General features: G+C 42.6%; 1 protein-coding gene across 3 annotated transcripts in view; it reads left to right on the forward strand.

The window, feature by feature from the left end:
* CUX1 (cut like homeobox 1) overlaps nt 1-13,955 on the forward strand; it is a 447,664-nt gene that overhangs the window by 244,457 nt on the left and 189,252 nt on the right. For all 3 annotated transcript variants that reach the window (XM_077294437.1, XM_077294435.1, XM_077294436.1), the window contains exon 9: nt 10,924-10,972. In XM_077294437.1, coding sequence (XP_077150552.1) covers nt 10,924-10,972 — 49 coding nt within the window. The remainder of the gene's footprint in view (nt 1-10,923; nt 10,973-13,955) is intronic.

Here is a 13,955-nt window from a genome sequence, read left to right on the forward strand (position 1 = left end):
AACTTGTTTTCCCTCTTTCTCCACCCCTGTCTATTTTGATTGACAGCTCTGGCTTTATAGAGCCAGAGAATTGCGGAGATAGAGGGAAAACAAGTAGGTGAGAAGGTGACAGACTCCCTTTAACAGCCCCACAGTCATGCGCTCGGGCGTCGTGGGCCGTATGCTGACTATAACACACGGATGTATGAATCCCCCTTAATGCACAGAGAATAATGTCTGCCCACAGCAATTATTCCAGAACCCAAGTGCGGCTGACTTCTACCCACACCAGGAAATCCCACATCGATTCTCATGTATCCAGTCGTATCTAAGTATGAATGGGGTCTTAGTCTTTGAAGTTCAGTTGATAGGAATACTACAGCCCCCCATCGGCAGGGTTCTAGAAGTGTGACCCCATTGATGTCCTATTCTGAGAACAGCCCATCGGTGTCTTATGTTCTGGAGTTCCCCTTTAAGTCAGGCTTTACATGGAGGACATTTTATGCTTTTCCCCTGCTACCAGCTGTAGGAAGGTTGTGACATCGCTGATCCCTTTGGAAGAAGTGAAGATTTTTGTATCTATATATTTCAGTTAATCTCCCTTTTAAGTCCCTACGCATACACGTTCTTTATTCTGTTGATCTGCTGATTTTTATTATTTTTTTCCAGAGCATTCCAGCTCCGATTTTCTTCTCCATTGTGCTTAATTTAATTAAACATCAAGATTCATCGGAATTAAAATGGAGGCAATGATTCTTTTCATGTTGTTGCTATGGTGATAAACAATATGTAATTCCAGCATTTAACATTAACAAACAATTTAGCCGCAGTAGGCAAATATTTACTCCAGACGAACAGACAGTTACTTGAAAGCAATAGACAAAGTGTCCTGAAGACCATTTTAGTCATCACCGCATAGACATGTCTCTTCTTCAGGAAGACGGATTAAACAAGTCTGGTTACAATAAGCTGGTGGCTGGACACAATGGCGGCACGTCAGCATCACTAAGCGATTAAAACCAGACATAGCCACCCGTATCTACGCAGTGCCATGTCATGTGGTGATGTTTTAAAGTCCAGCCTTGGACAGTAGCTCAAGATTAAGACTGTCGCAACCTTCTCTGTTTAAGGTAATGACAAGGGAACTGGCTAGCAGGGCTGTGGGTCGGTAAGCCAAACCTCCGACTCAGACTCCACTAAAATGGGCTCCGACTCCGGCTCCTCAGCCCTGCTTGCTAGGCCGAGTAGAGAGGGAGGTTTGTTCTACCATCCATACACATTGCGGGGCTGGCCGACTGTCTTAATATGTCAGGGATGTTTTTTAAATAAAAAAGTAAAAGTGTGTTTTGTTTTATTTCTAATAAAAGACTTTGTTCTTGCTGTGTCTTTATTTACCATGTAACTATAGGATTAGTAATGGATAGGTGTCTTATAGACGCTTCTCCATTACTAAGCCATGGGCTTGATGTCACCCGATAATACAATGGTGACATCAACCCCACAACTATGAACCCCGCTTTTCACCGCTACAGGCTTTAGCAAGGCTGGTTGTCAGAAATGGGGGTACCCAATGCCATTTTTTTTACATTATTTATTTAAATAATTAACAAAAACAGCGTGGGGACCCCTCTATTCTTCATAACTAGCCTTGTTGAAGCTGACAGCTGAGGGTTGCAGCCCCCAGCTGTGAGTTTTGCCTGGCTGGTTATCAAAAATACTGGGGAAACTACGCCGTTTTTTTTTAAATTATTTACCAACAGCGCAGGAGCGGCTGATGGATACTCCCAGTCACTGTTATTAGTGGCAGCAGGTGTTGGATGATGGGAGCTGTAGTCCCATCAGCTGACACCAGTGACCGTAGGTCCGTGTAAGGTACCCATGCCCAGACAGTAGGTGTTCGGTGCAGACGCCGAACTTTACTGTTCGGTTCGCCTATCTCTAGTTGTATTGTATTATTTATTTTCCATCTTTATTATTGATTTTCTTCCTCGTCTCTTACACCCTTACATAACTTTGTGATATTGTTTAGATGTATTATTTGTCACACATTAATGTGCCTTTGTTAGTATGTGACCCCCCACTGGGCCATTTATTGAACAGGTCAATAGATTGGATTTTCATAGAGTTACTTTGTATTCTTCAGGGTCATGACCAGCATAATTACAGGGCGCCCAAACAATATTGCCTTTGAATGTCCTTTGTTGCTTTCCAAGATTATATTTGTGGATGTTTTATTTTTTTAATGTTTTTAATTCAAGTTATAGATATATTTATAAGGCCGTTTTACATATCTGGCAGTGCAGTGGCTCAGTGGTCAGCACTGCAGCCTTGCAGCGATGGGGTCCTGGGTGCAAATCCCACCAAGGACAACCACTGCAAGGAGTTTGTATGTTCTCGCCGTGTTTGGGTGGGTTTCCTCCGGGTATTCCGGTTTCCTCCCATACTACAAAGACATATTGCTAAGCGATTAAGATTGTGAGCCCCGACGGGGACAGTGATGATAGTCTACAACGCGCTGTGGAATATGCTGGCTCTTAATAAATATGCAATGCAGAATGCTGAAGAGAATACTTACTGGTTAAGTTGAAGTGTTAGGAAATTATGGTCTTGCGCAAAACAGTTCAGGATCATCCATCACTGACACATGTGCATGCATATCTTTCCTTTAGGAAATGCACCATTATATTATGTCTATAGAGATCCTTATAAATGATCCCAATAACCGTGTACACCAGTCTGGAGGGGTATTTTTAATGTTTGACAATCTGTGTCAATAATATTCTATTACATGATGGATGAAGCATTACCCTAATCTATGGCAGGAGAGCCGATAATGCATTACTGAGCTCAGGACATTCTCGCATGCCTCCCTTCATAGATCCACTATGAATCACGCAGTACACTTAATTCTCCGGGACACAGCTGTTCAATTTGTCCAGCACTGGAACGATTGAACCTTGAGTGACAGTTCCAGGCGATGGCTGTGATTGCTCAGTGGGTCACATGCAGAGCTGTGACCTGCATTTCACATATTGTCTGTACCATTCTGTTTGCCCCCTTTCTTTTCACACCTAAGTTATTTGGACACCATGTTGGGCCACTGGAGGCCAATTGTGGAGTAAATTCTTACATGTGTAGATTGTGCGGAATGGAATTTCTGTTTTCTCAGCAGTTCCCTCCTGGTTACTGATGTGTTGTGTGGGTTTATGATCTGGGGCCTCATCAAGTCTATTATTTATTGTCAGTAAGTTAAAAATGAACCTTTCCAATCATAAAAGAACATATTACAACATGGTTTCTGTTAAAGGGTTACATTATTAAGTGTAAGACCAGCTCTGATCCCTATATACAGTGAAGGAAATAATTATGAACAGTCTATAATTTTAAGGGTAGGTTAATTTTAACATTGAGAGATAGAATATCAAAAATAAAATCCAGAAAATCACACTGTATAAATTATATACATTTATTTGCATATTGCAGTGAGAATAAGTATTTGATCCCTCTGGCAAACAAGACTTAATACTTGGTGGTAAAACCCTTGTTGGCAAGCACCACAGTCAGACGGTTTTTGTAGTTGATGATGAGGTTTGTGCACATGTCAGGTGAATTTTGGTCCACTCCTCTTTGCAGATCATCTCTAAATCATTAAGATTTTGAGGCTGTCGCTTTGCAACTAGGAACTTCAACTCCCTCCATAAGTTTTCTATGGGATTAAGGTCTGGAGACTGGTTAGGCCATTCCATGACCTTAATGTGCTTCTTTTTGAGCCACTCCTTTGTTGCCTTGGCTGTATGTTTTGGGTAATTGTCTTGCTGGAAGACCCAGCCATGACTCATTATTAATGTCCTGGTGGAGGGAATGAGGTTTTCACTCAGGATTTTCCAGTACATGTCTCCGTCCATTCTCCCATTGATGCGGTGAAGTAGTCCTGTGCCCTTAGCAGAGAAACACCCTGAAAACATAATGTTTCCACCTCCATGCTTGACAGTGGGGACGGTGTTCTTTGGGTCATAGGTAGCATTTATTTTCCTCCAAACATGGCGCTTTGAGTTAATGCCAAAGAGCTCAATTTGTGTCTCATCTGACCACAGCACCTTCTCCCAGTCACTCACAGAATCATCCAGGTGTTCATTGGCAAACTTCAGATGGGCCTGCACATGTGCCTTCTTGAGCAGGGTACTTGCGGACACTGCAGGATTTTAAACCTTTACGGCGTAATGTGTTACCAATGGTTTTCTTGGTGACTGTTGTCCCAGCTGCCTTGAGATCATTAACCAAGTTCCCCCCCGTGTAGCTTTAGGCTGATCTCTCACCTTCCTCATGTCCATGACATCCTTATAAAGCTCTTTGGTCTTGCCCATGTTGTAGAGGTTGAGTCTGAATGATTAATTGAGTCTGTGGACAGGAGTCTTTTATAAAGGTGACTATGTAAGAGAGCTGTCTTTAATGCAGGTAACTAGTTAATTAGGAGCGTCTAACTGGTCTGTAGGAGCCAGAACTCTTAATGGTTGGTAGGGGATCAAGTACTTATTTCTCACTGCAAAATGCAAATAAATTTATATAATTTATACAATGTGATTTTCTGGATTTTATTTTTGATATTCTATCTCTCAATGTTAAAATTAACCTACCCTTAAAATTGACTGTTCATGTCTTTGTCAGTGGGCAAACTTACAAAATCAGCAAGGGATCAAATAATTATTTCCTTCACTGTATTGTACAGGACTGCTGATTTCTGTATATACTTTGGACATCTAATTTGTATGATTGATTAATCGATTTGATTAAATGGAGCAGCACAGTGTATGTGTGCAAGGTCCTAAGTGCTGGCCACCTCAGGGCAGGTGCAGACGACCGTGTCCTCCACATCCGAGAAAATCCATCTGATTATGCTAATCACAGTCAGATCAGAGTTTGTTCAGAGTGTGATCCGATTTTCACGGAGGTGGAGAGAATTATTTCAGTCTGTGAAAATCGGATCACACTTGGATGTCATCAGAGTGCAATCCAATTTTTCTGCACGGTCCCATCATAGATATGAATGGTCTAGTCAGTGCCTTCCATTTCTTGGAGGCAAACCGTGCATACTGCAATTCTTTTTTTCCCTCAGTCCAAGTAAAAAAATCAAACATGTGCGCAACCTCCCAGAATAACATGGGTACGAGCGCTATATGTCAAATCCACAGATAGCATGAGATTAAAACGTCATCTGCACGAGTCCCTACAGAAATCCAATAAAAGGAAAAACTCCCTAGAAAGGAGACTTCCTTGCTGAAAAGTTGCATTGGAGAATAAAATCCCGACTTACTTTAAACTTAGATAGATATGGATATCTTAGTGATATAGAATACTAATGAAGTTATGCAGTGGTCATATTTTACCATGTCATTTTTTTGCCTAGCTGTAATTGTGCAGATATGTCACATCTCTTCTAGCGTTAAATGCGCTTCTGCTTGTCCAGTGTTGCTCGTTTTTTGCAGGACATCTCGAAAATTGTCCAATACTCAGTAAATTAGGTCTCTGACCAGTTGAAAGCAGCTTCTGGATGTGTGAAACCGCACTACAGAATTTGGGAGAGAAGCACGTAAAGTAATAGACTGGATTACAAGAAGGCAATACTTTTGCAATATGTGGAGGATAATTAAATAAAAAATGTTTTGTTAATGTTTAAGATTTAAAAAAGGTTTTTCACCCTTAAACACCAATTTGCATTATTATTATTATTATTATTATTATTATTTATTGTTATAGCGCCATTTATTCCATGGCGCTTTACAAGTGAGGAGGGGTATACATAATAAAAACAAGTACAATAATCTTGAACAATACAAGTCATAACTGGTACAGGAGGAGAGAGGACCCTGCCCGCGAAGGCTCACAATCTACAAGGGATGGGTGAGAATACAGTAGGTGAGGATAGAGCTGATCGTGCAGCGGTTGGTTGATCGGTGGTTACTGCAGGTTGTAGGCTTGTCGGAAGAGGTGGGTCTTCAGATTCTTCTTGAAGGTTTCGATGGTGGGCGAGAGTCTGATGTGTTGTGGTAGAGGGTTCCAGAGTAGGGGTGATACGCGAGAGAAATCTTGTATACGATTGTGGGAAGAGGAGATAAGAGGGGAGTAGAGAAGGAGATCTTGTGAGGATCGGAGGTTGCGTGTAGGAAAGTACCGGGAGACGAGGTCACAGATGTATGGAGGAGACAGGTTGTGGATGGCTTTGTACGTCATGGTTAGGGTTTTGTACTGGAGTCTCTGGGCAATGGGGAGCCAGTGAAGGGATTGACAGAGGGGAGAGGCCGGAGAATAGTGGGGGGACAGGTGGATTAGTCGGGCAGCAGAGTTTAGAATAGATTGGAGGGGTGCGAGAGTGTTTGAGGGGAGGCCACAGAGCAGGAGGTTGCAGTAGTCAAGGCGAGAGATGATGAGGGCATGGACTAGGGTTTTTGCAGATTCTTGGTTGAGGAATGAACGGATTTGTGCAATATTTTTGAGTTGAAGTCGGCAGGAAGTGGAAAGGGCTTGGATATGTGGTTTGAAGGAGAGATCAGCATCAAGGATAACCCCGAGGCAGCGAGCTTGTGGGACTGGGGAGAGTGGGCAGCCATTTACTGTAATGGATAGGTTCGTTGGGGAGGTCGCGTGAGATGGGGGAAAGATGATGAATTATGTTTTGTCCATGTTAAGTTTCAGAAATCTAGCGGAGAAGAAGGATGAAATAGTGGACAGACATTGAGGGATTCTGGTTAGTAGGGAGGTGATATCTGGTCCAGAGATGTAGATCTGTGTGTCATCAGCGTAGAGGTGATACTGAAAGCCATGAGATTCTATGAGCTGTCCCAGGCCAGAGGTGTAAATGGAGAAGAGCAGGGGCCCAAGGACTGAACCTTGTGGGACTCCGACAGATAGGGGGCGAGGTGAGGAGGTGGTGTGTGAGTGGGAGACGCTGAATGTCCGGTCTGTTAGGTATGGTGAGATCCAGGATAGGGCCAAGTCTGTGATGCCAAGGGATGAGAGGGTCTGTAATAATAGGGAATGGTCCACTGTGTCAAAGGCAGCCGATAGGTCGAGGAGGAGGAGAACAGAGTAGTGTCGCTTGCTCTTGGCGGTTAAGAGGTCATTGGTGACCTTAGTTAGGGCAGTTTCAGTGGAATGGAGAGGGAGCAAGAAGAGAGATGGGAGGACAGTTCAAGGTAGACGTGTTGTTCCAGTAGTTTTGAGGCACAGGGGAGAAGTGATATAGGGCGATAGCTAGATACAGAGGATGGGTCAAGAGAAGGCTTTTTGAGGATAGGTGTGATGGAGGCATGTTTAAAGCTTGAGGGGAAAACACCAGTTGTTAGTGATAGGTTGAAGAGATGGGTTAGGGTTAGGGTTATTACTGTGTGTTATGTAGTAGCAGTCACAAAATCACTGGTTGCCCCTGAAAACCGTCAATAACATATTCAATATATTGCATTTCAGCATGCTGATCTTCTGCTCTACTAGGAAATGAGCCATCGGTTCTAGTTAATGATGGGCATCATACACAATAAATAGCTGCTAATCATTTGGCCGACCATTATCACTCCTGAAGGCACCATACACAGGAGCACTAGCTCTGAGGAGCGCTCCTGAGTACAAGAGGAGAGAGCCGCTGCCAGAATTCTTTGGCGGCAGCTAATCTCCCAGAGAACAAAGAGATCTGAAATCTGACATGCAGATCCTTATCTCCTCATATATCAGGGGAGAGTTGGGAGGCCCTATTCACATTAGACTGTCGGCGGAGCCCGAAGATATCGTCGGGTTTGTCCGATGTGGGTCTCATGTGTATGGATGTCTTAAGCCACCATCAGGAGCCAGTCAAATACATATGAGTGCTGAGCCCGAGGGGTCAGAAGCTATCTTCTATGAATCATGTGCCTTATCTGCCTTCAATAAACCTAAAACAGAACTTAAGCACAGTTATGTAATAAACCATTAAGTGCCGCCATCTCTACAGCCTTATCATAAATAACCCAGATAGCAGTGAGGATGATAACAGGACGGTTATCACCTAAAGATAAGATTCCTTTGCACTGTAAATAGAACATGATACTATGTGTCATTTTGAATTCCTTGGACCCATATAAAGGACAAGGAATTATCAGTCAGATGGAAATGATAACAAATGGAACTAGTTGTTATAATGATCATTTAGCAAAGCCACCATAGACAAAGATCGCTGATTCCTTAAATGTGGACTACATACGTGAGCCCCATTGGGCGAACATGATCGGACCCTTGGTGTGTTAGCAGTGATAAACTCAGTCTAGTGTAAGACCCCTTTAGACGTGCCAACCCCGGCAGTTAAATGACCAGCGATGAGCTACATGCCAGCCGATCGATGGGCAGTCTAGATAGGAAGCCTTAATGCTACATGCACAGAACGATCATTAGTATGGCCGTTCTATGTCCAGAGAATATTGTGTGATCGGCAGCACGTCTCCTGTTTACACTGGCCGATGTGCTGTTGACAGTGATGATTTTTAAGCCCATTTAAAAATCGGCCACAATGAATGAGCGTTTTGCTTGTTTATCGGGTGATTGCCATCCTGCTTGAAGAGACTGATGGTTGGGTAAGTGTCCTACAAACTCTCATTTCCCGATTATTGACCTGTCTAAATAAATCTTTCACCAATAAGCGAACTGGATAGCAAGATGGCTTATACCCCAATCACCCCTTGTAATATATATCAGAAGCTGGACTGTTATGTCAGATACGGACCCATAGGTTTATTGTATTCACTGGGGTTACTCGTGGCCTCTGTGATCGTGATATTATCGCTGCCTGCCGTGCACATCTGCAGAATGCAGACATCAGGTCACATGATTGGGCCACCTAGGGCAATACTTTGACTGTATCAGTTATGGTGGACTTTAGCAATAAAAGGAAAAGATAAAATATGAAAAGAGAAAAAGATAACCGTAACTTTTGATGGTAGGGGTTAGCCCAGCTGGCGATACAAACGCTTTGTCTGATCTCTGTTAGTGGTGGATTTACAAAGGATAAACTGTGCTCTTCTATTAGAATATCCTCCGATCTGACCAAAATAGGGCACAACGGTTGGCCAGTATTAAAAAAAGAAAAGAGTTACATTTTGCTAAAATGTTTATTAGCAAGGAAATCATTTAAAATACCAATACAGGGTCTGGTTTGAACGTGAAACATGAATAGAAATATTTATACATGTAGAGATTAAGATGAATTCATATTTACAGTGCGGACCTATAATTAGGAGCTGTTTTGAGCCGAGCCTCACTTCTTAAACAAGAAGACTGGAATGTAAACAGCTGCAATTACAGAGGGAGAGATATGTCAAAAAGTGATCCCCACGTAATTCTGTGGGCCACTTTCAATGACAAAAATAGTGTTCGTTTAGTTTCTGCCACGCATTGATTACATGCAGTCTGTGTGTTTAGAATGGATGCCTAGGAACTGATTGGGAAATAAAGCGTTCTATCGAGCTCGCATGCGTCTATTCATTCATACAATGCCACCTCATTACCTCTGCTTCAGGGTTATGGTCCTAATATTACTATAAGCATGGTCATATACTTTTACTTTAATCTCTGCCCATAGACTTATTGGTGGAGCTGCAATGCAAGGATCTACACATCGTGGGCAGCATGGTGGCTTATTGGTTAGTGTACTGTAGCACTGGGGGCCCGAGCTCAAATCCCACCATGGACAACATCTGCAAGGAGTTTGTATGTTCTCCTCGTGCTCGTGTGGGTTTCTCCGGTTTCTTTTCACACTGCCAAGACCTACTGATAGGGGATGTAGATTGTGGACCCCAATGGGAGCAGTGATGATGTCTGTAAAGCGCTGTGGAATATGTTGGGCTATATAATCAAATCATAAATGAATAATATACATTTTGATGAGCAGAATTTGCGTATTGGTGATCGCATTTGACAGCTTGTCAGCCAAGTGATCATTTGTCCCATGCCAGGGTCCCAGTACATGACATAGCAGTCAGCCGAACCATCATTTGGGTGACAGCAATATATCCCATATTCCACCATACACCTGATCATGATGCGTGTGCTAGTGTTTTCTTGGGCTGAGGGGATAACACTACTACCAGATTCCTCTGGTGACAACTTATCTGCCCTGAGAACAAAAGGATAGGCCCCCGACATCATCTGCTGGGAGAGAATTGGAGGCCATCATGACCCAATGGTCAGGTTGTCCAACTGAAATCAGCAGGTTTAGAAACGTTTAATTTACTGTGTATGGGGGCATTTATTCATCAAATGAGAGGACTGATCCTAGTGAGAGAAGAAGCCCACCATTCCGTAAAGAGCTACCCAACAATGCTTGTCCACCTCAGGAGCTGGTCCCAGTGGGAATTATTCATAGTTACAAAAAAGGCCTTTTTGCTAGAAAAAAAACTAACACAAATAATAATCTACTTGTGAAAAGTTATTTTCTGAATGTTTGGTACAATGGATTTGTCAGTGGGATCAGGAAGGAAAGATTAGCTCTTCTGGGGCTGACCGGATCATGCATAGTGGTTGTACATATAACCCTTCCTTGTAACTTTTCCCATCCCTTGGTTGAGCTTGATGGACATTAGTCTTGTTTAAACCTTATTGACCTTATTGTTCCTCTTTTCCCCCTTTGCACCTGTGTATCAATGTGTGATGGCTATGGCCGAGGCTGAGTTCTTGGTCTCCTACTGATGTGAGAATGAACCTACAACTGGAAATAATGCCATAGACATAAGCACCTTGTCTCCTAAAACTGTGTAAGACCTCCAGTGTAGTACCCGACACGGTGCTTTACTATACTGACGACTGGGTCCAAGAGTCCAGAATCATGCTGAACATATATTGATCACTGGTTAATCAAACTTTTTTAACACATTATTTTGTATTTACCAGCTTTACCTATTTGTGTTTTCTCTTCCCCTTCATTTCTAGGGCCGATGAGATTGAAATGATCATGACTGATCTTGAGCGAGCCAACCAGGTAACTTGATCAGTCCTTGAGCAGCATGTAATTGTCTCATGTCACCGTGGTTCACAAACCTCATTTCAACCGAAAGACGACAAAATATGTCTGATTGTAGACTGTTACTGTAAGCACTAGTATCCACACGTTCCAGGCGCAGGTGAGGAGCTGGATCCCGGCCACCCATCTCATGTCGTCTCCAATGTTTCTTTTGGGAAAGTTCCAAATTAACAAATAAAAAAACAACCCTTCTACATCATATTTATACACGTACGAGGGGATATTGTACATTCGGTAATAATTCCTTTAAGAAACAATGCGGTATTGAAATTTCATGATACGATGATGGCAGTGTTAGAAGCCTTCTAATGTACGCCATGATATCCCGCCGAGAACTGTGTCCTGGTCTCGGCTCTAGACCGGAGTTATTTGCCTCTGCTTTGGCATGCACACATTTGCTTTTCTCCAAGAAGGATTTGTAGTCCTAACCAAGGTCTTTTGGCAGGCGAGCGCTGAACACGACGTTTTGATTAAGCACATCTTCTGGGAGTGCAAGATCGCGCTGAAAAGCTCTGGGATCTGGGCTTTCTTTGAATGGATTTTTATGTATTAGGACGGAGATGTGTTCCGTGAACACATGCTTTTCGTGCAGATGCCGACCCACAATTTTTTTTTTTTTTATGGGATCTACATGAAAGCAGTCCGGATGTTATGTCCAATGGATCAGAGGGAGCTTCTGATTACTTACAATACAATTACTCAGGTCCTATGCAATGGCGCTTGTTTTCAGGAGAGCTGCGGCCTTAGTAGTTCTCTGTTGTTAGAGATCTAATGAATGTTTTTACATGCACCATTCCTACATAGGGCACCATTACTAACATATACACCATTCCTACATAGGACACCGTTACTAACATATACACCATTCCCACATAGGACACCATTACTAACATATACGCCATTCCCACATAGGACACCGTTACTAACATATACACCATTCCCACATAGGACACCGTTACTAACATATACACCATTCCTACATAGGACACCGTTACTAACATATACACCATTCCTACATAGGACACCGTTACTAACATATACACCATTCCTACATAGGACACCGTTACTAACATATACACCATTCCCACATAGGACACCGTTACTAACATATACACCATTCCTACATAGGGCACCATTACTAACATATACACCATTCCTACATAGGACACCATTACTAACATATACACCATTCCCACATAGGACACCGTTACTAACATATACACCACTCCTACATAGGACACCATTACTAACATATACACCGTTACTAACATATACACCATTCCCACATAGGACACAGTTACTAACATATACACCATTCCCACATAGGACACCGTTACTAACATATACACCATTCCTACATAGGACACCGTTACTAACATATACACCATTCCCACATAGGACACCATTACTAACATATACACCATTCCCACATAGGACACCGTTACTAACATATACACCATTCCCACATAGGACACCGTTACTAACATATACACCATTCCCACATAGGACACAGTTACTAACATATACACCATTCCCACATAGGACACCGTTACTAACATATACACCATTCCTACATAGGACACCGTTACTAACATATACACCATTCCCACATAGGACACCATTACTAACATATACACCATTCCCACATAGGACACCGTTACTAACATATACACCATTCCCACATAGGACACCGTTACTAACATATACACCATTCCCACATAGGACACCGTTACTAACATATACACCATTCCTACATAGGACACCGTTACTAACATATACACCATTCCCACATAGGACACCGTTACTAACATATACACCATTCCTACATAGGACACCATTACTAACATACACCATTCCTACATAGGACACCGTTACTAAAGCTACCTTCACATTAAGCGACGCTGCAGCGATAGCGACAACGATGCCAATCGCTGCAGCGTCGCTGTTTGATCGCTGGGGAGCTGTCACACAGACCGCTCTCCAGCGACCAACGATGCCGAGGTCCCCGGGTAACCAGGGTAAACATTGGGTTACTAAGCGCGGCCCTGCGCTTAGTAACCCGATGTTTACCCTGGTTACCAGTGTAAAACATCGCTGGTATCGTTGCTTTTGGTGTCAAACACGACGATACACGCCGGTCTGACAACCAAATAAAGTTCTGAACTTTGTTCAACGACCAGCGACATCACAGCAGGATCCTGATCGCTGCTGCGTGTCAAACTAAACGATATCGCTAGCCAGGACGCTGCAACGTCACGGATCGCTAGCGATATCGTTTAGTGTGAAGGTACCTTAACATAGACTACATTCCTACATAGGACACCATTACTAACATATACACCGTTACTAACATATACACCATTCCTACATAGGACACCGTTACTAACATAGACTACATTCCTACATAGGACACCGTTACTAACATATACACCATTCCCACATATACACCATTACTAACATATACACCATTCCTACATAGGACACCGTTACTAACATATACACCATTCCTACATAGGACACCATTACTAACATATACACCATTCCTACATAGGACACTGTTACTAACATATACACCATTCCAACATAGGACACCGTTACTAACATATACACCATTCCTACATAGGACACCGTTACTAACATATACACCATTCCCACATATACACCATTACTAACATATACACCATTCCTACATAGGACACCGTTACTAACATATACACCATTCCTACATAGGACACCGTTACTAACATATACGCCATTCCTACATATACACCATTACTAACATATACACCATTCCCACATAGGACACCGTTACTAACATAGACTACATTCCTACATAGGACACCGTTACTAACATATACACCATTCCCACATATACACCGTTACTAACATAGACTACATTCCTACATAGGACACCGTTACTAACATATACACCATTCCCACA

The sequence above is a fragment of the Ranitomeya variabilis genome, chromosome 3, assembly GCF_051348905.1.
Source record: "Ranitomeya variabilis isolate aRanVar5 chromosome 3, aRanVar5.hap1, whole genome shotgun sequence".
NCBI lineage: Eukaryota > Metazoa > Chordata > Amphibia > Anura > Dendrobatidae > Ranitomeya > Ranitomeya variabilis.